Below are 23,291 nucleotides of genomic sequence, written 5' to 3'. Positions count from 1 at the left end.
AAAAATAATAATAATAAATAAAAAAATAAAAGGCTCACGGTATTTATGAAGGAACTAAGCATACTTTCACTTCCAAATTTAAAATTGAACTAATCTTTGAATACATAGGGCAAGTAAACTTTTAAAGCATTCTCCTGGTTCATTTTATGTAGTTTTGACATAGTTTTTTTGACCTGTGTCAGTGTGTCGTAAGGAAAACAGGAGCCCAAAGCACAAACATTAAAGAAGAAACAAGTACCCCTTTAAAGAAACTAGCAACACAAATAACAAAACACCAGAATCGAGCAATTTACCATATCTTCTGGTTCAGGAATACTGATGCCATGGAAAAATTGGTTACGTTTAAAGATAGATTGATGTCTTGGGATTAGTTTTCCTGTTAAATACAAACCACATAACTCATGAAAAATTTACTAAAAATAACATAATGCTTAAATGGTTAACTTCTGAGGTCCAGATGTGAAAGAAATACTGAGCCTGATCATTCCCTCCAGATTTGGGAGGAATGGGTCAATGCAAAAACATACCTTCTCAGGTAGGGTCAGTGCTCCCAAGGAACTCTCTTTGCCACACATGGTTTGGTCTGCCATTCAGCCGCCACCAAAAGAGGAGGTAAGCAAGTGGTCTGGAGGGCTTTACACATATGATCCTGTTTAATCTCATAACCATCTCACAATCGTTGCTATTTTTCATTTATACTGTCCCAGTCAGAGAATGAGGCTCAGAGGTTTGATCAGCCGTCTAAAGTCACACGGTCATTAGGTGACAGACCCAGGATTCAGACTCGTCTGTCTAACATCTGCCTAATGTAAATTTCCACAACCTTGCAGGAAATCAATTAAACAGCAGAAGCTTAAGGTGTGGTCTGTAGTGATACTCTACCCCACACTTTTCATGCTGCGGAATTCTCCAGCAGAATGTGTTGGGACCACACAGGGAATTGCATCAGACCAGACAGCAGGAGTTTCCTTGCCCAGCAGCCATGCTGCCAGGAGAGCCTATGGGAAGGGATTAATAAACACCCATCACTTTGTTTGCATCCATGCTGCTGGCGTAAAGCTGCAGCTGATCTTTTGGGTTATGTTCTCTTCCAACCAGGTGGAAGTAGACAAGTGCTGAGGACGCTGCATCGTGATGAAAGCTCATGAAAGAGAGCATTTGAGTCCATTCTTATTCTGCACTTAACTAGTTGTAGGACTTTAGGCCACTCATGGAAGCTCCCAGAGCCTCAGTTTCCTCATTGGTAAAACCAGGCACAATGAAAAATGTTATAATGTCCTTAATGGGCTTTTCTTAAGACTGAAAGAGATGGTGTGTGTGAAAGTAATTTGTAAATTCTTAAGTATAAAGAAGCAGATTTGAGGAGTGGCAACAGAGGCTGTATAGCCTGCAAAACCTAAAATATTTACCATTTGGCCCTTTATAGAAAAAGTTTGCTGACCCCTGTGCTAGAGGAAAGGGGAAAATTCTTCTTTCACAGAGGATAGAAAGTGCATTTGAGTAAATATCTTTAGAGTAAGCTCTATGCAGCTGACTCATATCCTTAGCCCTATCTTAGGCTGATAAGGTAAGTAAATGTATAGTTTATTCCACGGCTAATTGACTTGACTTGGAAAGGCATCTGAAAACTCCTCACTGACAGAAGTTATGGCTCTACACATTGAGAAAAGGGTTGGGCTTTGGCTACAACCCAGACCAGCCATCCTGAGTAGCACTTTGGAGAAGAAAGAAAGGTCTTATTGTTCATTACAGTGACATACCACTACTATAACACTTTAGCAACTCTGTAAGCCATAAAATGCAACTTATGCCCAGTGTTCTGATTATCAGATACAGTTGGTCCACATCTGATTTTCCAGGCCACAGTGGCTGGCCTGTCAGGAGCTCTGCAAAAACGCAACCGGTAGCCCATACGTCGACTGAAGAACCATAGTGGGTATCTACCACAAGAAGTTCAGGAGAGGCAGGAATGTACAGTGGAGAAAGGACAGCCTCTTCAATAAGTGGTGCTGGGAAAACTGGACAGGTACATGTAAAAGTATGAGATTAGATCACTCCCTAACACCATACACAAAAATAAGCTCAAAATGGATTAAAGACCTAAATGTAAGGCCAGAAACTATCAAACTCTTAGAGGAAACATAGGCAGAACACTCTATGACATACATCACAGCAAGACCCTTTTTGACCCACCTCCTACAGAAATGGAAATAAAAACAAAAATAAACAGATGGGACCTAATGAAACTTCAAAGCTTTTGCACAGCAAAGGAAACCATAAACAAGACCAAAAGACAACCCTCAGAATGGGAGAAAATATTTGCAAATGAAGCAACTGACAAAGGATTAATTTCCAAAATTTACAAGCAGCTCAATGACAAAAAAACAAACAACCCAATCCAAAAATGGGCAGAAGACCTAAATAGACATTTCTCCAAAGAAGATATACAGACTGCCAACAAACACATGAAAGAATGCTCAACATCATTAATCATTAGAGAAATGCAAATCAAAACTACAATGAGATATCATCTCACACCAGTCAGAATGGCCATCATCAAAAAATCTAGAAACAATAAATGCTGGAGAGGGTGTGGAGAAAAGGCAACACTCTTGCACTGCTGGTGGGAATGTGAATTGGTTCAGCCACTATGGAGAACAGTATGGAGGTTCCTTAAAAAACTACAAATAGAACTACCATATGACCCAGCAATCCCACTACTGGACATATACCCTGAGAAAACCACAATTCAAAAAGAGTCATGTACCAAAATGTTCATTGCCGCTCTATTTACAATAGCCTGGAGATTTAAACAACCTAAGTGCCCATCATCGGATGAATGGATAAAGAAGATGTGGCACATATATACAATGGAATATTACTCAGTCATAAAAAGAAACGAAATTGAGCTATTTGTAATGAGGTGGATAGACCTAGAGTCTGTCATACAGAGTGAAGTAAGTCAGAAAGAGAAAGACAAATACCGTATGCTAACACATATATATGGAATTTAAGGAAAAAAATGTCATGAAGAACCTAGAGGTAAGACAGGAATAAAGACACAGACCTACTGGAGAACGGACTTGAGGATATGGGGAGGGGGAAGGGTGAGCTGTGACAAAGCGAGAGAGAAGCATGGACATATATATACTACCAAACGTAAGGCAGATAGCTAGTGGGAAGCAGCCGCATAGCACAGGGAGATCAGCTCGGTGCTTTGTGACCGCCTGGAGGGGTGGGATAGGGAGGGTGAGAGGGAGGGAGATGCAAGAGGGAAGAAATATGGGAACATATGTATATGTATAACTGATTCACTTTGTTATAGAGCAGAAACTAACACACCATTGTAAAGCAATTATACCCCAATAAAAACGTTAAAAAAAAAAAAAAGAAGTTCAGGAGCTCGGTACCATCTTGTAGCAACATAATCAGTGTAGGCATCTCCTGGAACTGCAAATGCATCAGTAAAATCAGGTGGGTCACATTCTCCCAAGAGAGGAGCTACTCCCAAGAGCAGTCAGGCATTCAGATCAGCTTTAGTAATTCTCAGAAGCCACGATACTCCTAACAGTTCATGCAGTGAGGCACTAATCGAGTAAACAGTACTCAGATAGTAAATTCACCTTCCCCATACTATGTATAAAATAGATAAGCAATATGCTGTACAGTACAGGGAATTACACCCGTTGTCTTGTAATAACTTATAATGGAGTATAATCTGCAAAAATACTGAATCCCTATACTGTACACCTGAAACTAACATAATATTGTAAATCAACTATATACTTCAATTAAAAAAAATTCAATTTCCAAAGGTACCTTAGCTAGTTAACATCTATATAATCCTAAAAAGAAAGGACCGGGGCGAGGGGGTAGGGAGAATTTCTACAGTGTAACTTCAAGTATAAACCAGCCTCCCAATGCATTGTCAAGTCACCTGTGTTTGGGTCCTATCAGGATATTGATTATGTGTATGCCCCCCGTGCAGTGTATCTGTTGTTAATGCATGTTTTTTGCCTGCTGCACAGCTCTAGATTCAAGGAGACATCATTATTTGTCCCCCTTTCCCTTGGTTCCTCCCTCTCTGGGATGACTTCTTTTTTCTCAGCACTGTCTCTGAATCCTCTCTGTCATTTTCTGTTTACTCTCCTAGTCTCATCAGCTCCAAGAAGTTTTTCCCAACCACTCTAGACCACGTTAATATCTCCCTCCAGGGAACCATCTGCCCTTTCGCTTTAGTACTTTATTGCCTGTCATCTTGTATTATTCTTTTGTTTCTTTTACTTCAGATTATAAGTGCATGAAGACCAGAAATGCATCTTGTAGTTCTTTTCCTTTCCTATGGGGCAAAGTACATAAATGTGACATCCAATAAATTGTAGTTGATTGGATGGAGGTGAAGTGTGAACTGATGTACTGACTAAAAGGTTACAGTGAAATTTCCCTTTTTGAATAATAACAATATAACAATCAGCATACATTCAGTATCTAAAGTAAGAATTTTAATTGTATCATTTCATAATCATCTGAATTGGATAAGTTAGTAAAAAACTGCTACTTACTCAGAATTCGTGCAAACCCAAAGTCACAGATCTTGATTATTCCTTGCTTAGTTATTAGAATATTTTCAGGTTTTACATCTCTGTGAATACACTGTGAGAAAATATTTAATTATTTCCCCGAGTCATCAAGACAACGAAGCATAATGAATACTTAACTATTAGTTTATATGATAAACAAAGCCTGTGAGATAAACACAAATATGGTTTTCCTTCATTTTTCTAAAAACTTAAATTGCCATTTTTTTCATTTGTAAATCTTATACCAAAAGAAAAAAAAGTTGCTATATTAGGAAAGAAATTAAAATAATTATTGGATAGGAAAACTGAAAAAAATATTTTTGAGAAGGCAGTATCACATAATTATTTTTTCCACTTTTTACTGAGCCCTATTTAAACAGTAAGAGGTAAAACCCTGAATGAGACAAGGTTCTACTGTATAGCACAGAGAACTATATTTAATATCCTATGATAAACCATAATGGAAAAGGATATAAAAAAAGAATATATATATATATGTATAACGGAGTCACTCTGTTGTACAGCAGTAATTAACACAACCTTGTAAATCAAGTATGAGGTAACCCTGAACGAGGTAACACTCAGAGTGCTCCTAATAAGAACGGCTGCCCCCCAAGAATCACAATGCAGGTTGCACAAATATTGCAGATTGGAGAAACTGGAAAAACGTTTGAATGACAGCAAAAACAAAATTCTTTAGAGTGACCATCTTATTTATCATCCAGCTCTATTAAGGATGTGTGAAAGGGAGTTCTATTAATTACTAGGCGAGGACAACAGCCCACAACTGTCCTGGGCAAGCTGGGATGTAATGGTCACCTATTAACAAGAGATACCAAATATTCGGCCCGAGGGGATGAGTATCCCCAACTAATCTGCAACCATTAACAGCTTTCTTGAAACGTGACCACAGGATGCTGTTGGAGTTGCCCCTGGGAGAGCGGGTCACCAGCGGGAGGCATTCTCCCCTCCGAGTCCTCTATGTGTGGAGAGCTTACAGCTTGCTGCAACACCCCAGGACCCTGAGTGAAGCAGGTGCTCCTTCCTGGATGTGAGAGGGCTAAGCTGGGGGTGTGGGTGAAGGTGGGCTGAGTGAGCCCCACTCACTATTAGTCCAGAAATGGCTATTCCATGCTGTGGATGCCCCAGGAGAAAACAACTCAGGCCCTATTCTTCAGAACTTCAGCTTTCCAGGTTATCCTCCCTCCAAACAAGCACGTAGATAAAAATGATGTTGCTCTTCTTGTACAACTCAGCCCTCATGCAGAGCTCTGAACTTTTCAGAGCACTTCTACATGAATTAGTTCATCCTTGCAACAATCCTGTGATTGCAGGTAGCTACCGACGGTCTCCGGATTAAGTACCACAACAATCAGCTCTTTCTGCCTCACTTCTCTGTTGTGCTGTCAGTCTCTTGAAGTATTCCTGTCAAATTGACAATTTTGAAATAATTTTTTTTTCTTCTATAATAGCTATCTAAAAAGAGAAAATGTTGAACCCTAAATTCATTTTGGGTCACAAAAACGGCACTGGTACTAGAAGCTTATTTGTATTGTCTCAATTACTGTCAACTGTCTCATAATTTGTACAACCAGCAGTTAGAAGAAACTTTTTAAGGCTTCTTAAAAGTCCTAAGGCCCTAGATATTAATTTTTAAAAATACATTGTTATAATATAGGCCAGCATAGTTTTCATCCTACCTTTTAAAGCAACACATTTATGAAAACTGGATTAACACTTTGCATCATATTCACCTATAATAATTAGTGATTTAATAAGAATAGGTTATATCCCTCAGGTGAGTTTGCATCAGATTCTAAAATTTCTGTACTATATGTGTCATTACTAAGTAAATGGACTTACATTGATACCTGTCTATTGGCCTATTTAAATATGCAAATCCATGTGAAATTTACAGCTACTTATTTTCCAACCAAAACATACAAAGGCAAATGAAGTATTGATTATGTCCCAAAGAATCTGAAAAAATTTTTAGTGTAATGCAGGTAAGAGAAGCTACAAATAAAGAAGGATAGGGCTTCCCTGGTGGCGCAGTGGTTGAGAGTCCGCCTGCCGATGCAGGGGACACAGGTTCGTGCCCCTGTCCAGGAAGATCCCACATGCCGCAGAGCGGCTGGGCTCATGAGCCATGGCCACTGAGCCTGCGCGTCCGGAGCCTGTGCTCCGTAATGGGAGAGGCCACAACAGTGAGAGACCCGCGTACCGCAAAAAAAAAAAAAAAAAAAAAAAGAAGGATAGATGGAGTATTATATAATAGAAGAAAGAAAAAGAGAGTAAAAATCACTGGAACAGTAAGAAGCAGAGTGTGGAGAACAGATGCTTAGACATACAACATTCACTTTCTCCACTGCAAAGCTGCACTCAGTGCAAACTCTGTAATGCCTCTCGCAATCAGCTTATTTTCCACCTAAGAGCAATAACTTGCAAGTCAGTGTAACCAAAACACTTTGATAAACTTGGGTATCATACACAGCTTTTAGCAAACATTGCTTAAACTGGGTTATTGTAGCTGATGTGCAATCTCATTTTTACAATCTCAAAAGCCAGCAAGAAGAGGTATTCATGGTATTTTAAACCTGACCCTTAATTTTAGGAATCATCTCCGGAAGCTTCCCTACTAGAAGTTGCTTCTTTATACAGCCTGAATGGACATCTGAGAAGGTTGTTCTTTGAGCCTTACGGATGGATACTCATAATGAGAGAGGAAAGGAACCTCCTCCCTGACAACTAAGTCATTGATATCAACAAGATGATGATGGATGTTACAGCCAGACATACTTGTATTTTGGAAGTCACTGTAATTTTGTCATTTTGACATGAAGTTCTTTTTTTTTTTGGCTGCGCCGTGTGGCTTGCAGGATCTTAGTTCCTTAACCAAGGATCAAACCCGGGCCCACGGCAGTGAAAGCGCAGAGTCCTAACCACTGGACCTCCAGGGAATTCCCAGATATGAAGTTGTTTTTCTCTAATCGATATGTCAAATATATAAAAATTCATGAGTTGACAATGATGCTAAATGGTCACTTTAGTTACCTCAATCTAGCCATATTATAGGGTAAAAAAAGAACAAAATGAGTAGGTATTTTCATAAGTCCAGTGCTTCTCAAAGTTTAATGTGCACATGAATCACCTGGAGATCTTGTTAAAATGCAGATTCTGAGTCAGAGCTGAACGGGCCTGAGAACCTGCATTTCTAACGAGCTCTCAGGTGATCTCTACAAACCACACTTTGAGTAGCAAGGCCTTAATCCCTTACTACCGTAACCTTCCTTTCTTGGTAGGATCACCACTCTGGAGATGAAAAGGTAGTCATGGTCACCACAGGTTGAAAGCTGGGAATCTTTAGCAATACCACTTGGGTCAGACTGCCTTTTCTATTCCTTGAGAGTATCATGAGGGCTCCTTTAAAATAAGGAGAGTATAAAGGTTTTAGATGTAGTATTGTAACAACTTACATATGATTTAGATTTTTTTTCCTTTGTGTGCATTTTAGACAATAGGTTTGTTTAAAAAAAAAAAGATACATAAAAGCTTACCACAGCATAAGAAAATGGGATAACCAGAGTTCAGAAGTAATTTCCACGTTGGAGGAAGAAATTTTGTCTGAAAAATTATCCATTTTTAATAAAGGCCACAGATTATAAACTGGAGGTTTTCAATATTTCAAAGTTTAAGGTACAGAACATGTTGTTCCAAGCAGAGAAAGAAACGGTGGCAGTTGTATTGAGCTACAATAATGTTTGGGTCCACTGGAAATAGTAAGTAGTAATCAGGTAGGTAAGTTGATTGACTGACCCACTCATTCATTCATTCCTTCATCCAGTTATTCAATAAATGTTTCCTGAGCACCTTTTATATAAAAAGATCCATGCTAGGCTAAAGCGATACAAAGATAAATCAGCCACAGACACTGTATTCAAGCTTATAATCAGTACACAGGAAAATGATTATATAGGGATAATGTACAACACTTACGGTAAAAAGAATTTTTAAACAATCATTTTAATTACCCATAAAACTCTAGCAACAAACTTAGGTGAACTTGAATACCTCTCAGAGCATGGTGAAAAGCAACAGAGATGTGGATTCAATTCAGCATCATCTTTCGTAATTATTTGAAAGTACAATTTGCATCATGAAAAACAGGTTTATGTATCTTGTGGCCAATATCCCTCTATACTCTATCAATAGAAAATAAAAGCTTCTGACTTATCCTAACAAAACAAACAAACAAACAAACAAAAGTCACTGACTTTCTTAAAGCTAAAGGAAGCTTTCCCTAAGTATTGAAATTTAGTTCCATGATCCTGTACTCTTTTTCAGCAATCCTAGACTACTATGATAGATATTCTGCTGGCATCAAAATTGACCATATGGTAGTCTGTATCCTTGCCTCAACACTGCCTCCGTGTAGGCACCAACACAAAAGGTCTAGAGTTATTTTTTAAAAACTATCATTATAGCAAAAGCACCCAAGAGCCTACTTAAAGAAGCTCCCACTGGCCTAAGATTTGAACATCAGAGAGAACAATTATTGCAAAGGAATGAAACACATCAAATACATAAAATCCATTCGTTTATAACGATACCCTACACCTCCCCAAAACCCTTCATTGTTCACTCTTGGAGGTTGCTAACACACTGGCTCATCACTCTTGAGTATTGACAAACAAAGGGAATAATCACATATTTATCTTACTGTACTTTACAGTAGCCAGAGTCCATGATGGTAAATTCTTCTCCATAGAATTCCAATTAACAAATGCAGAAGGAATAACAGAATTAGAAAATCACCACCTTTTAACCCTAATGAAATCCTGGAGAGAGGTAATAATTATCTATGAATGCTAAAACGAAATAAAAGATTGACAGGGGGGCTTCCCTGGTGGTGCAGTGGTTGAGAGTCCGCCTGCCGATGCAGGGGACATGGGTTCGTGCCCCGGTCCGGGAAGATCCCGCATGCCGCAGAGCGGCTAGGCCCGTGAGCCATGGCCGCTGAGCCTGCGCGTCCGGAGCCTGTGCTCTGCAACGGGAGAGGCCACAACTGTGAGAGGCCCGCGTACCGGAAAAAAAAAAAAAAAAAAAGATTGACAGGGAAAGTGATAATGGAGGGGATCAAATGAACACCTCCTGAACCCACTAATCTATTTTAAGACAATCAAAAGTGGGAAAGACAACCAGACATAATATATGCCTCATGATGCTGATGCAATAAGTGTACAGCACTATATGTGAAGCATTCCTGTCTAAAAAACTGAACCTGAGTATGATCAAACCTCTGGATATAAACACCAATTTATAGCAAATACAGGTGAAAGAACAAGTTAAGTAACACATAGGAAGCAATCGGCCAAAATGATTTCTATAACACAGGAGTAGTCAAAGTGTGGCTCTAGGACCAGCAGCTTCAGTATCAACTGGGAAACTGTTAGAAATGCCAATTCTCAGGTCCTATCCCAGACCTACTGAATCAGAAACTCTGGGAATGGGCCCAGCAAAATGTGTCTTAACAAGACCTCCTGGTGATTTTGATGCATGCTTAAGTTTGATACCCATGGCTGTAAAAAATTAATGATGGGGAAAAAAAAGGTAGGGGAAGGGGTCCTGCTATAGAATAAAAGACTTAAGAGACATTAAAAACAAAACAAAATCAAGTGCCATGGAGGGTTACACCTCTGATATCCTGAAAACTTATTTTAATCCAATTTAAAAATAATTATAGGAATCAGTATTGTGGCAAAAAGAAACATTAAGTTTATACAAACTTTTAATTTATAAGGAAGGAGTAATTCGATTCTTACAGAAATTGGAAAAGGGCCATGAATAATGCATTACTTTTCCTCATATTCTGTAACTTTCTTTTGTTTGGCTCTTTTGGTCCTTATTTTCCCTCTGTCATTAGCTCTTCAAATAGACCCCTGAGCTAAGTAGAAGAGTCATCATGAAGAAATCAGCAAATACGTTAGAAAATGTTACTTACGTTATGTCTATGACAGAAGTTAAGAGCTTGAAGTGTTTGTCATAACACACTTTTGATCATTCCATCAGCAACTCTGGGGGAAAAAACAAAAAAGGAAATGAAAACTCCTATGATAGGGTTTCAGCAGCAGAACTGGGAATAGAAATGGAATGGGCGGGTCTTGTCATGGCCAAAGGATGCAGCGCAAAGGGAGTCTGGGAAATTTTTTTTTTTTTTTTTGCGGTACGCGGGCCTCTCACCGCTGTGGCCTCTCCTGTTGCGGAGCACAGGCTCCGGACGCGCAGGCCCAGCGGCCATGGCCCACGGGCCCAGCCGCCCCGCGTCACGTGGGATCCTCCCGGACCGGGGCACAAACACGTATCCCCTGCATCGGCAGGCGGACCCTCAACCACTGCGCCACCAGGGAAGCCCTGGGAAATTTTTTTTTTTTTTAATGTTTTAACGAAAATTGCTTTACTACTTTTTCTTTTGGTTATATAATTTTTGCTTTGTAATTAGAAATTTTTACATCTGTAAAAATGATCCATGCTTATCATGAAAATTCAAACAATATAGAAAAGTAAAGAAATAAAAAGTGTTGACTCAAATCTTGCTAGCTCAAAATAATTGCTGTAACTTATACTGACTGTCCCTTTAGGAATCTCTGTTTCTCTCCCTCTCTCTGCAGTTACCTTTTAATATTTAAATACATTCATATGGTTCAATATTTTTAAAGTTAAAAGAATATCCATGAAGAATTCTCTCATACCTGCCTTGCCAATCATTTCATCCTCTGCAACTTCCCCTGACTCTTTCAGAAACATCCTATGCATTGAGGTACAGATACTAATATGTATACATATATTTCAGTGGCCAAGGATTTCATTATATGGATGTATCATAATTTACTTAGTTAGTCCCCATTGATGAGCAATTAGGCCTGACACGATTTTCATTTCTAGAAGCAATGCTTCAGTGAATATCTACTCATCCATCTATGGAAGTTGTGCAGTTATCTTTTTAAGGTAAGTTCTAGAAGTGGGATTTCTGGGACCTATGGTAGGCACATGTTACATTTTGATCCTGCAAGTAACTTCAGGTAGACCTGAGACTTGGTTTTGCAGGAAAAAAGACATTCTCGAAGGTTGACCTTCAATTCATCCAATTCACATTGGTGGTAAACACTCAAGCATGTGCCAGGGTTGTTTTATAACAGTTTCCTATGCCTGGTAAGCAGGCAGGTACACAGCCAGGGGAGGCTCGGGAGAATAAAGGGCCCTTGAGAATGGGAGGCTGGGAGCTTCTTGCCCCTGAAGATTCCTCACTCTGTAGAAAATATTGGGAAGTGTTTTCCACTGGGGAATTGGGGATCTGGGCAACTTGTATTCTGTCTGGGAGTACTTAGTGTATTTTGTGTAACCATTTCTATAAATTGCAGCAATTACATTCCCTTTAACTTTTCTGTTGATGTCTTTCCATTGCTCACATCACTGTCCCAGGATGATGCCTTCATAGTTACATACGGCCAAACTACCCTCACTAAGCAAGGTTGTACATATTTACACGCCCACCAAGCATCTGTGCACTTGAGTCCCTATCTCCTCATTGTCTTGCCAACATTCCGTTTTGCCAGTGTTACGTTTGCCAAGCTGTGGTTAAAATAAAAAGATATCTCACTTTGGTTTTCATTAATTTCATTTCATTAATTACTAATGATTTTAATTTTCACATTATTGAACATTAAACTTCTCTCCTTTTGTGTATTTTCTGTTCATGCCCTTTATTGCTTTTCGATTGGTCTAGTTACTCTTCTTTAAATTGATTTATGAAGACTCAATGTATATCAGAGTCTACATAGATGCTGTAAATATTTTTCTCAGTGTGTTGTTTGCTTTTCAGCCCTCTTCGCGGAGATGAGGTTGTTGTTGGCATATTTTCAAAAATCTGAAAACACAAGATTTTTTTTTTCACTAAATGTTCTACTGTAAGGATTTTTTGATTAAAAAATGTAAAATTACCTAATATTCCAAACACTCCCATCACTCAGTTTTAATAGTTTATCATATTTGGATATTTAAATCGTGTTTAGATCACGTTTTAAAAACTGAACTCATTATCGTGCAGATGGAGCTGGTCTTGCAGAACAGTGGGCTGGCCTGTGTGTGACGCAGGTATGGCACCAGTGACAAGACATGTTAGGTCTGGGTAAACACCAAGAAATAGCAACCACTGAATGGAGGTATTTTGCTCAGAGCAGTTTCCCCATCTCAGATCACAGTGACGGTGTCAAGCCCTTGGCATCAGGGATCTGGTGGCAGCCTTTTGACTCTAGCTCTTCTCAGTATTGTGAAAGCACCTAATTCTCAGTATTAAGTCCCTTTCCACTTAAAATGTCTAGAGTGGTTTTTATTTCCTATACTGAATTCTGGTATAACTTTATCCTCTCCCTCCTTTACCTAAGAGCCAAGCCTGAGACTACATTATTTATATATTTTTAATGAGGCAGAAGGAATAGTACAGCCATTTGTGCACAGAGTTCAAACCCCAGCCGTGCTGCTTCCTAGTTTTATAACCTTGGGCAAGTTATTTGTGCTTTCACTTTTCCTGGAATAATACCACACAAGTTTATTGAGAAGTCTATCCCTTAAGAGCCTGGGTATTAAAACACAGGTTCAGGATATGAGGGTCTGGGGTCAGACGAGGTGAGTAGATGGGGCTGACACCCAGTGCAAAGACACAAAGAGCCTGAAGAGGATGGGGAGAGGCCCTGAGGTGAGAAAGAGCTGGGAGTGTGGCGGCCAGTGTGGCTAAAGTGTGAGTGAAGTTGCTGAGGCTGGCGGAGGCCAGACCCTCGAGGGCCTTCTCAATCTGGGTCAGGAATTTGCACTTTACTCTAAGTTCAAAGGGAAGTCATTGAAAGGACTCAAGAAGGCAAGTGACATAAATAGAGAATGGATTTCTGGGGCAGAGTGGATACAGGGAGGTTAATTCGGAGGCTAATTTAATAATCCAGGTGAGATCTAGTGGTTTAGACGAGGCTGGTAGAGGTGGAGGGAAGGGAGTGAATCTCAGTCTTGGGAGGAGGGCTTCCCTGGTGTCACAGTGGTTAGGAATCCGCCTGCCAATGCAGAGGACATGGGTTTGAGCCCTGGTCCGGGAGGATCCCACATGCGGTGGAGCAACTAAGCCCGTGCGCCACAACTACTGAGCCTGCGCCCTAGAGCCCGCGAGCCACCACTACCGAGCCCACGCGCCTAGAGCCCGTGCTCTGCAACAAGAGAAGCCACCGCAATGAGAAGTCCGTGTGTCGCAACTAGAGAAAGACCGCGCGTAGCAATGAAGACCCATCGCAGCCAAAAAAAAAAAAAAAAAAATCCTGAGAGGAACTGGCAAGAGTAACACATGGCCCTATTCATGTAGAAACAGAACGCTTGTGCTGGTCCACGGACTCTAGGCACCAGGATCCAGTACTGGAACTGGGAAACCAGGTAGGGGCAAGGGTTCAGAGACTGGCAGAACCCTGGTTACTAGTGTTAGTAACACCGAATTAGGCATGAAGCAATGTCCTAAGAAACTCCCCAGCTATTGTTGCGAAAGAGGGGTATTTAAGGGCACCTCACAGGAAGAGTCATGGCTTCTGTTCAAAACAGAATCCTTCCGTGATCTCAGATTCCAAGAAGGCAGATTCCATTTTAGGCAAAACAACATTTATACAAAATAACAACTACAAACAAATACCGCTGATCTTAGGAAGAGGAGATAGTTATCAAAGAGAATACGGATTCACACAGTGTTCATTCCAGAAAGGTAGAGCATTGCAACATCATTCAGCCACACTCAGCATTTTTCAAGGCACTTTGGAGTGAAATAAAACCTTCTGTAGAAACCAACTGATACTCTGTGTTTAAACAGTATACTTTGGTGAGTGCACAAACAAATACTGGAATAGTGAAGGCCTGAAAGCAAAAACTAGACATTCTGGTTCAAGCCTGTAGGGGTTAGTAAGGGTGACAGGGTCAGGGAATTCAGACTGGGTCACTCAGAGGCTGCTCTCTTAGCCATTCAGGGGAATCCTGGCGCTGACATCAGAGCTCATTATCTTTGTTTTAGTTTGTTATATAACTTGACATGGAAAACTTGATTTCATTATCAGTACCCAAGATGAATTGAGTCCTTCTCTGTAAACCTTTGTTATCCTAGAATAAAATCCAACCTTTACTGTGGCCTACCAGCCTCTTAATGATTTCACTTCTATTAACTCTCCCCACCCCCATCTCCTATCACATTCCCACCGACCTCCACTCTGGCCCAGTTAGCCTCTGCTATTCCCTGAACAGACCTCCAAAGCTTTGTTTTTATTGTTCCACCTACGCCCCTCATCAGGCATTCTCTAATCCCTCAGTGTGCTTTATTGTTCTCCAAAGGCTTGTAACTCTGCAAGGGCTTTACCTTGTCCATTATTGTAGCTCCGGGGCCTAGAACAGTAACGGGTACCTAATAGGTCCTCAACTAAGCTTCCTTCGCTGGCACTCTCAGAAACTGTATAAACTAACACCCTGTAATCAATCCCCTTTTGCTTTAACTAGCTAGAGTGAATTCTGTAGTTGAATCCTGATTAGTTCAGAATATGATACCAGAAGTGGGTATGGGAAACAAAGTCAAGGCCTTGGGAATGTAGGCTATCTGACTTAGCTGGGTCTGAAGGCAGGGGGATCTAATTACCATTAGTGGCTGGAACACTGGTAAATGGGCACCCAGTGATGAACCAATTATTTACATAATCACCTGTGGTCATCTGGAATGAAGTGCCTATTCAGGGCAGGGCTTTGCTGGACTGAATGTGATTGAACAATATGGGAACATATGGGAAAGTAATAAAAGAAAAGCGGGCTGGGCCGGCTGTTTCTCACTTCACTGGAAAAATTAAAGAAAAAACAAAAGGACAGCTTTAGGGCTTTGATATTTTGGTTCAAGGCAGTTAGGAAACCAGAAGTTTCAATGGTTGCCCTTAGTTCTTGTATTTTTAAGACTCACTCCATTGACCATTGGAATTACCCTGAGATGACTGAAAAATCGGACGCCGAGAATAGTCCTGCAGGGTGCTAAATGACAACACAGGTTGAATTTATGTGAGGTTAATTAATTTCTCAGTTAATTAACTGAGAGATATACTTTGAGAATTGAAATGTGGCACTTTGGGAGTATTCATAGAACTAAGAGCATCCCAACTTCCTGCCAAAGGTCTCTTCTCATGTGAAGTAGCCCCCGAGCTTGTGTGATGAGGCTGCTTTTGCCTTGTTGAGGACCCCCCTAATGATCTCACTTGAGGCAGCTGTGTTGCATGGGGGGTGCTGCCAATTCTCCTCAAGGCTCCTTTCCCTGCTACCCGTCAAGGTCTCCAAACCTTGACTAAAGTCAGATCCCAGCATATCCCAAGGGGGCTATTACAAAGTCAAAAAGAGGGAGAGAAGATTTACACAGCAAAAAGAACTATACAATTATGCTAATTTATACTGGAGAATGTATGTGGAAATGGATTTCATAAGTGTAGGACCAGAGAGGAGGAAACAAGACTTCAGACTTGGGCGGATTATAACAGTATGGGCTCACTTATTAGCGAGCCTGTTTCAGTAAACTTCCTGGAGCAGCTAGAAGTGAGTCTAGCTGACGGCTGCACTAGTTTGACTGCTGCACTGGTTTATCGCTGCATTTGGTGATTGCTGCATTGGTTGACTGGAACCTGGACTAAATGGTTGCCTGTGCCAAATGAAGTTACAATGCCAGAAATTCATTGGTAAAATGAGGAGGAAGAAATCCAAAGTTTTGAGGAGACAGGAGTGTTAGAGAGGATGTGTCACAGGCAACATGCTCCTCTATGTCTCTCCAAAGTATCTAATGGTAGCACTAATCTACATTCGTCCCCAAATCTGCAGTATTGCTTTCAGTTTTCTATTTTGGTAAAGAAACAGCATGCCAGACGCTTCTACTAGGCTCCTCCCACCATAGCAGCCTTCATTCCTTGGATCAGAGCCAAGTGGCTCTTGTTCCATTTGCTAGTGCACCTATTTCCACTATCCAGTTAGGAAATGGGGAAATAACCCCAAGGATGGATTCCTGGACTTTCTAGGACTGCCAGGAGATGGATTCAAGTCAAAATTTCATTTGCCACCTGACTCTCACTAAGCTGCCCATCACCCCCCCCCCATCCACCCACACACAAACTGGTGAACCACAGTGGCTTTCAAAGTCACCAGTGATTGGCTTTACTGCAGAGCACTGACCAGAAATTCCTGAAAGACTGGGTAGCTCTCTTTTCCCAGTACACAACTATCCTGGTAAATGGCCACAGACCATCCTGGGGTAGGCTACGAGGAAGAGTTAACTACATACATACGATGTTATTGCAGGGCTATTCCCCAAGGACAGCTGCTGGCTCCCCTTTATTCATGAGGCCCTGGGTCTGCAAACTGGCTATTATGGTGACTCAAGCCAGGCCTCTAGTTACTAGTTTATGTAGGACAAATAGAACCTTAGTGACCTGCCCATCTCCTTTGTGTGGGAGAACCCATGGTCAGACCAAACCATTCTGATCACCACTCTGGCTCTGTTGCCTATTACAGTAACTTCTGGAAGTGAAGCACTCCTTCTTGGCCTCTGCCATCCAGGGCGCCAATCATCCCCAGGAAATCAGGAAGCCATTTCAAAGGAAGACTCTCCCTGCTTCATATCTGGGACACGATGCTGTTCTTCTAACTAATGCATTTCTTAATGCTCATGATTCACTGCCATCCTCCACCAATCCACACCCATAGTCGTATGGGTAATTATCTATGATCAGTTAATTGAGAAGGAAATTAAGCCTTCTATATGTCAATTACACCTCAGTAAAGCTGAATTTTTTTAAAAAAAGAAATTGAAACATGATTTACAGATGTACATGATGTGCTGTTGCCAGCCAGAAGTGGATGGCTGTAGTTTTATAAACCCATATGGTAGTTTTCACACCCTAACAGTCATTTATAATTGTTCCTTTAAATATCTTCATTAGATTTTAAGCTTCTTGAAGGCAGGATTAGCTCATTTTGTAGAGTGCAATGATAGTAAAGGGAAATCCTTCCTGTTGGTAGGGTGGTAATTCCTATCACATTACCAATTAGCTTACTTATTGTACCTATTTGGGGTTTTTTTTGGCCATGCTGTGCGGCTTGTGGGATCTTAGTTTCCCAACCAGGGACTGAACCCGTGCCCTTGGCAGTGAAAGCGCCGAGTCCTAACCACTGGACCGCCAGGGAATTCCCTCCTATTGTACCTATTTTGAACAGAGAAGGATCTTAGAGAATGGGAATAGATTATTTTAAATTTAATCAGATGATACCAGTTGCAGTTGTTTAAGTACATGTAGTTTCTTAACTGGAGCAAATCCAACACAGTCTCAGTACTCAGTATGCAGCCATTGATCTAACAAATGCTTTTCCCTCTATCCAAGTAGAGGACACCAGAAGCTTTCACTTGGCAGGGGAGGCAGTACACTTTCACCATCTTACTTCAGTGTTAAATTAGTTCTTCTTTATGATACAATTTAGTCCTCAAGTCTCATGACTATCTCACCATCCCACAGGTCTCATCCCACACTTCCACGACCTTGATCATCTCATATCTACACACCAGTTATTTCTTCAAACTGTGAATTTACCCTAATAAACAATGGTCGAATAGGCTTGGTATGTATGCCGTCTGGTTGTTTACCTCTGTTTACTATTCACTGGGTTTATACTCTCTTGGCTGTTATTTAAGTAGATTTTAAGATGGGAGTGAAAGCAGACGAATGTTTTTAATTAATCACTGTTATCTGGAAGTAGCCAGCATTTCAGAGAATGAGTGGCTTATTCTGCATTGTTCATATTTGCATTCCTCTATGTAGATCCAAGTCTCAGGGCTGACCCAAAGCACTTTGGATACACTGGAACTGCTATATACACTAGTAAAACACACTAAATACACCAAATACACTTTCCACTAGAGTGGAAAGTAGGGTAGTTCAGAGGTCCTTGTGGTTGCTAAATACATACAGAACAAAAGAGTTGCTTGAATATGCCTTGTCCTTTCTCACATCTGGGCATTCCACCAAGATTGTCCACCTGGCCAACTCTTCCCTTTTTCAAAGTCTCAGCCCAAATGGTTCCTTCTCTGCAGAAACTTCCTGATACCCCAGGACCAACAGATGTTGGAGATGCTCCTCTCTTGTATCCTGAGCACCAATGGTAACCCAGTCTACATTGTCATTTGTAATGGCTACTTTGAATATCTGTCTCTTCATTAGATTTTAAGCTTCTTGAGGGCAGGATTGTGCCATTATATCTTTCTATTCTCTGCACCAGCAGAAGTGTTCAGTAAAATATTTCTGAAGTGAGGGAATAACAGAATGCTGCACACTAAAGAAGCTATTAAGATGAATTAGATATGAATTCTGCACTCAAAATACTTATAGTCTGGGAAGAGAGAGAGTATGCACATAAAAACATATAAGGTAGTAAGTGCCAAGTACCATAACAGGGATGAAAATAAAATTCCATGGGTATTCAAAGGAGGGAAGCAATTCCACCCAGACAGAGGAATCTCAGAGATGGTAAGAATATCTAGGATTTCACATTTTAAAGATTATGAGAGAGATAGGGAAAGTGGAAAAGGTTAGAATATTCTAGGTTAAAGGAAGAGCATGAGCTAAGTCCTATAGGCAGGAGGGCTTAGGGTACAGAGAAGGAAAAGAAAGATGTTCAGTTCAATTAAACTGGTACATGGATTATACGTATTGTAGGTTTTATTTTCAGGGCCTTGAACAATACATGACGTTAATCATACATTTCTAATTTTATGAAAACGTATGTTAATTTATAAATTAATTTATATGATGGCTGAACACATCGGTCCTCTAAAGCCAAAATACAAAATCCTATTTAGCTCATAATGAAGCTGAACTATGAATTAATTCATCATTTTAACTGTTTTAAAAATTAATTTTTATTTAAAAAATAAAATACGTGCATTTTATTCCAGCACTCAGCCTGGAACAACAGTAGGAGTTCACTAAAATTTTTTCTGAATGAATAGATATTCTAACTGGGTGTTAATCTTTTTAGAAATATGATTTGCAAAATCTACATATGTAGATATGAAATTATATTAATTCTTCATCTGGCAAATAATTTACCTAATTTGTCACTTCTTTTTTAGTTTTGTTTATGGTACTTTTTGTCAAAGGGAATCTCTAAAATGAATATGACGTATATTTGGCAGTTGGAGTTCCCTTTATTCTTTTTAAAAAATTTCTTGGTTTATGGGACTTCTCTGGTGGTCCAGTGGCTAAGACTCCACGCTCCCAATGCAGGGGGCCTGGGTTCGAACACTGGTCAGGGAACTAGATCCCGCATGCACGCCGCAATGAAGATCCCACATGAGTCCATGAAGACCACGTGTGCCGCAAGTAAGACCCGGCACAGCCAAATAAATAAATAAATATTAAAAAAGATTTTTTTCTTGGTTTAGTCTAAGTTTTTCAAGTTAAGAAAAACCAGTTGGCATTCTGATTCGATTTTTGTGCAATAAATAAATAAATCAGGGAGGCAGAATCTATATAATAATGAACATTTCCATCCAGAAATATATGTTCATTTAAACAAAATCCCTTATGTATCTCAGTTTTGTAACTGTCTTTAGGTAGAGTCTGAACAATTCTTTTTTACCTTTATTCCTAAACGTTTTTGTTGTTGATATCTGAATGGGATCCTTCTCCACTAGATTTTCTAAAGCACTTTTCTACAAAAGCTGTTAATTTTTGTGTGTGGAATTTGGAGTGCTGTGGTCACTATACTGAATTCCATTAGTTTTAGTAACGCTAGGTAATTCTGTTAGATTTTGTTGAATAATAATATCATGCAAATAATGGCAATTTTATCTCATTTTCCAAAATTATATATCCTATTTGTTTTTCTTAGTACATTACATTGGCTTGAGCTCTTATGTCTTGTTTCTCACTTTAGTGACAGTTTCTTCAGTATTTTACCATTGAATATAAAATTAGCTATTTATTTGAAGAATTTGTGTGTGTGTGCATGCGTGTGTGTGTGTGTGTGTGTGTGTAAAGAGTATTTTAAGCCTAGTTTGCTAAGGTTTTTTGTTTTAGTAACCAGGAAAGGATGTTGAATTTATCAACTGCCTTTTACAATTTTATCAAACTTATGTACTTTTTCTCCTTTAACCTATTAGTGAATTATATGAATATATTTCCTAATATTGAACTGTGCTTCATTCCTTGAATTCAGATAATCTAACATATAATTTAGCCTTGAAATACATTGTGATTTATATTTACAGTAGATTTGTCTATTAAATACTATATATTATATTTACTCTAGGTTAATAGTCATTTGCCCTTTGAATACATCCTAAATTGAGACTGGAGAGGGAGAGCCAGCAGATGCACCTGGGTAGAAAGGGGCTCAGATGTGAAATTTGCCATAGTTAATCCCACACATAATAAAACTGGGAACCGGCCACACAGAATTTCAGTTTCTAGATTACTTACCCGTTTGGGTTTCTTTCCAGCTCATTTAAAAGTGTATGATCACAGTAATCAAAAACTAAATGCATTTTCCTTTTTCTCCTGAACACCTCAGTGAGGTTCACAAGATTTGGGTGTTTTAATTGCTGCAAAGGAATTGAAATACAAAGTTTGGTGATGTGTTTCCTGTAATCGTTTCTCCCAGACCCCTTACAATTTTAAGAGCAAAAGGCCTTGCTCATCATTCTCTCTGCATCTCTTGCAGAGAATTTTACTACAGTTACTCACAAGAGAAACTACTCTTAGTATCATAGAATCTTAAAGTTGGAAGAAATTTAAGAATTTACCTAATATACCCCATAATAAAGGATATCTAAGCTGCTTGGATCTCTCTGGAGACAGCAAATAAAGTACAACTTAAAATCTAAGCAATAAAATAAAAAATTCTTTATGCATTTAGTGGAAATTCTAAATACACAAGTCATAAAATGACCTTAATATAGAATGGTAATGGAATTATTGAGTAAAAGACTATAAAAAGCATCAATACCCATCTATACCCAATCATATTGGCATAGATTTAATGTAAATGTCAGCTGGATTTAAACCCAGCCTGGACTTTAGTGTTGGCTCTCAGAAATACTAGATTTCAACCCTCAAATCTCATTAAACTCCATATTTTAGGAGTCTCTACAGTTAGTCTGTGTTTTAAATTTATTTATCTTATTTTCATCTCTGTTCTTTGAGTCTCTTGTTCTGTCTTATGCTTATGTTTAATCTGTTAAATTCAATTCCCAAACTGAAGCATTTCACAAGGCAGCCTCTGTTTAATGTCGTAAACCAAAGGAAAAACCCTGATTAAGTAAAATAATCTATCACTAAAGTAACTACATAATTTATCATCCAACCAGGGTAACTAATGTAAACCAGGACTGTCCCAGGCAAATCGGCACATGTGGCCACCCTGCCTATAGGTAAGGTGACTGTATAATTTCACATACGAACCAGTATGCTTTTTAAAGAAGACGCTAGCCAGACAAAAAGGGGTGCCAACCAAACTGAACACTGGGAGAAAAGCTATAAACCAGGACATCTGATCACTCCTACTTATAACTCATCTTCCTCTTGTTTTCCCAGTATAGTAGACAAATCTACTTTCCAAATCCTTGGTACCATTTACTCAGAAAGCTATATAAAGAGAGAGAATGCAGTATTTTGTATACAGTAGAAGCTCAATAAATATTTTGCAGGCCCAGTAGACAGTCTTAAGTATGGAGACTCATACAGTATCCTCTCCCTTATCTGTAAGCACAACTTGACCAAAAAAACAGAATGAAAAAAAATCACCCTGTGATTATATGCCTGATTATATGGAAAAGGAATCCATTATACATTAACGATATGCCCAGAGCACCAAATCAATTTGTTTTCTACGTGTTCCACTGCCTAAAAGAGCAGAAAGGCAAACAGTGGAGGAAACAGGTAACACAGATAAGCCAGCTGCTTTGTACTGAGGCAAAAACTTTAGAATGGGGGTGAAATAATCTCTTCCAGGAGAGCCAGGGATTCACAGATGCTACAGCTGGATGTGAAGGCAAGGTTTAACCTTGTCAAGTCTCCTGTCTTTGGGCAGATAGGCAATTTATATCTTCTTTGCAAACCAAATTAACTTAGCTCAGAAAAACAATGACTTGTCTAAGGTAAAACAGGTAATGAGGGGAAAATCAAAGCGAATTTAAATAACAGGAGTCTGTGAGGAAAGTAAGGTAGATTTATCACGGAAGGGATCTCCTCAGGGCACGCATGGGTGAAACACACCAAAGGCAGGAAAGCTGGACCTTCTGAGAGCCATCACCAGAGACCAAAGTGAGTGGGAATCTGGCTATTTTTTACCTTCAAGTGCACCCTCAAATTGGGCACTTGTAACCCGGGAGGTGCTACCTGAGCATTAACTTTACTGGAAGACTTGGTGGGAAGGGGTGGATAAAAAGCATCTTCTAGTAGATAACAGCCCATTGCCAGGTTCAGACACACCTTGTAGCTTAGCTCTGTGATGAGCTGGCTGTCTGACCAGTGCTCTCTTCTGGTTACAAGGAACAGGGAACTGTTTTTAAAATCATGATGGATGTGCTCTGGAAAACTCCGTGCATATCAAATTATATTTTAAACAAAA

The 23,291-nt window shown here is 39.7% G+C and overlaps 1 protein-coding gene across 1 annotated transcript in view; it reads right to left on the bottom strand.

Annotated features, from left to right (window-relative positions):
- CDKL4 (cyclin dependent kinase like 4) overlaps window positions 1-23,291 on the bottom strand; it is a 57,590-nt gene that overhangs the window by 7,340 nt on the left and 26,959 nt on the right. Inside the window, 6 exon segments of the mRNA XM_033419225.2 lie at window positions 294-376; window positions 1,812-1,961; window positions 3,403-3,450; window positions 4,563-4,653; window positions 10,582-10,654; window positions 21,143-21,264. Of these exon segments, the coding sequence (XP_033275116.2) occupies window positions 294-376; window positions 1,812-1,961; window positions 3,403-3,450; window positions 4,563-4,653; window positions 10,582-10,654; window positions 21,143-21,264 (567 nt within the window).

Source organism: Orcinus orca, chromosome 13, assembly GCF_937001465.1.
Source record: "Orcinus orca chromosome 13, mOrcOrc1.1, whole genome shotgun sequence".
Lineage (NCBI taxonomy): Eukaryota > Metazoa > Chordata > Mammalia > Artiodactyla > Delphinidae > Orcinus > Orcinus orca.
Note: the sequence above shows the minus strand (reverse complement) of the source record. Positions and strands in the feature narration are given on the sequence as shown.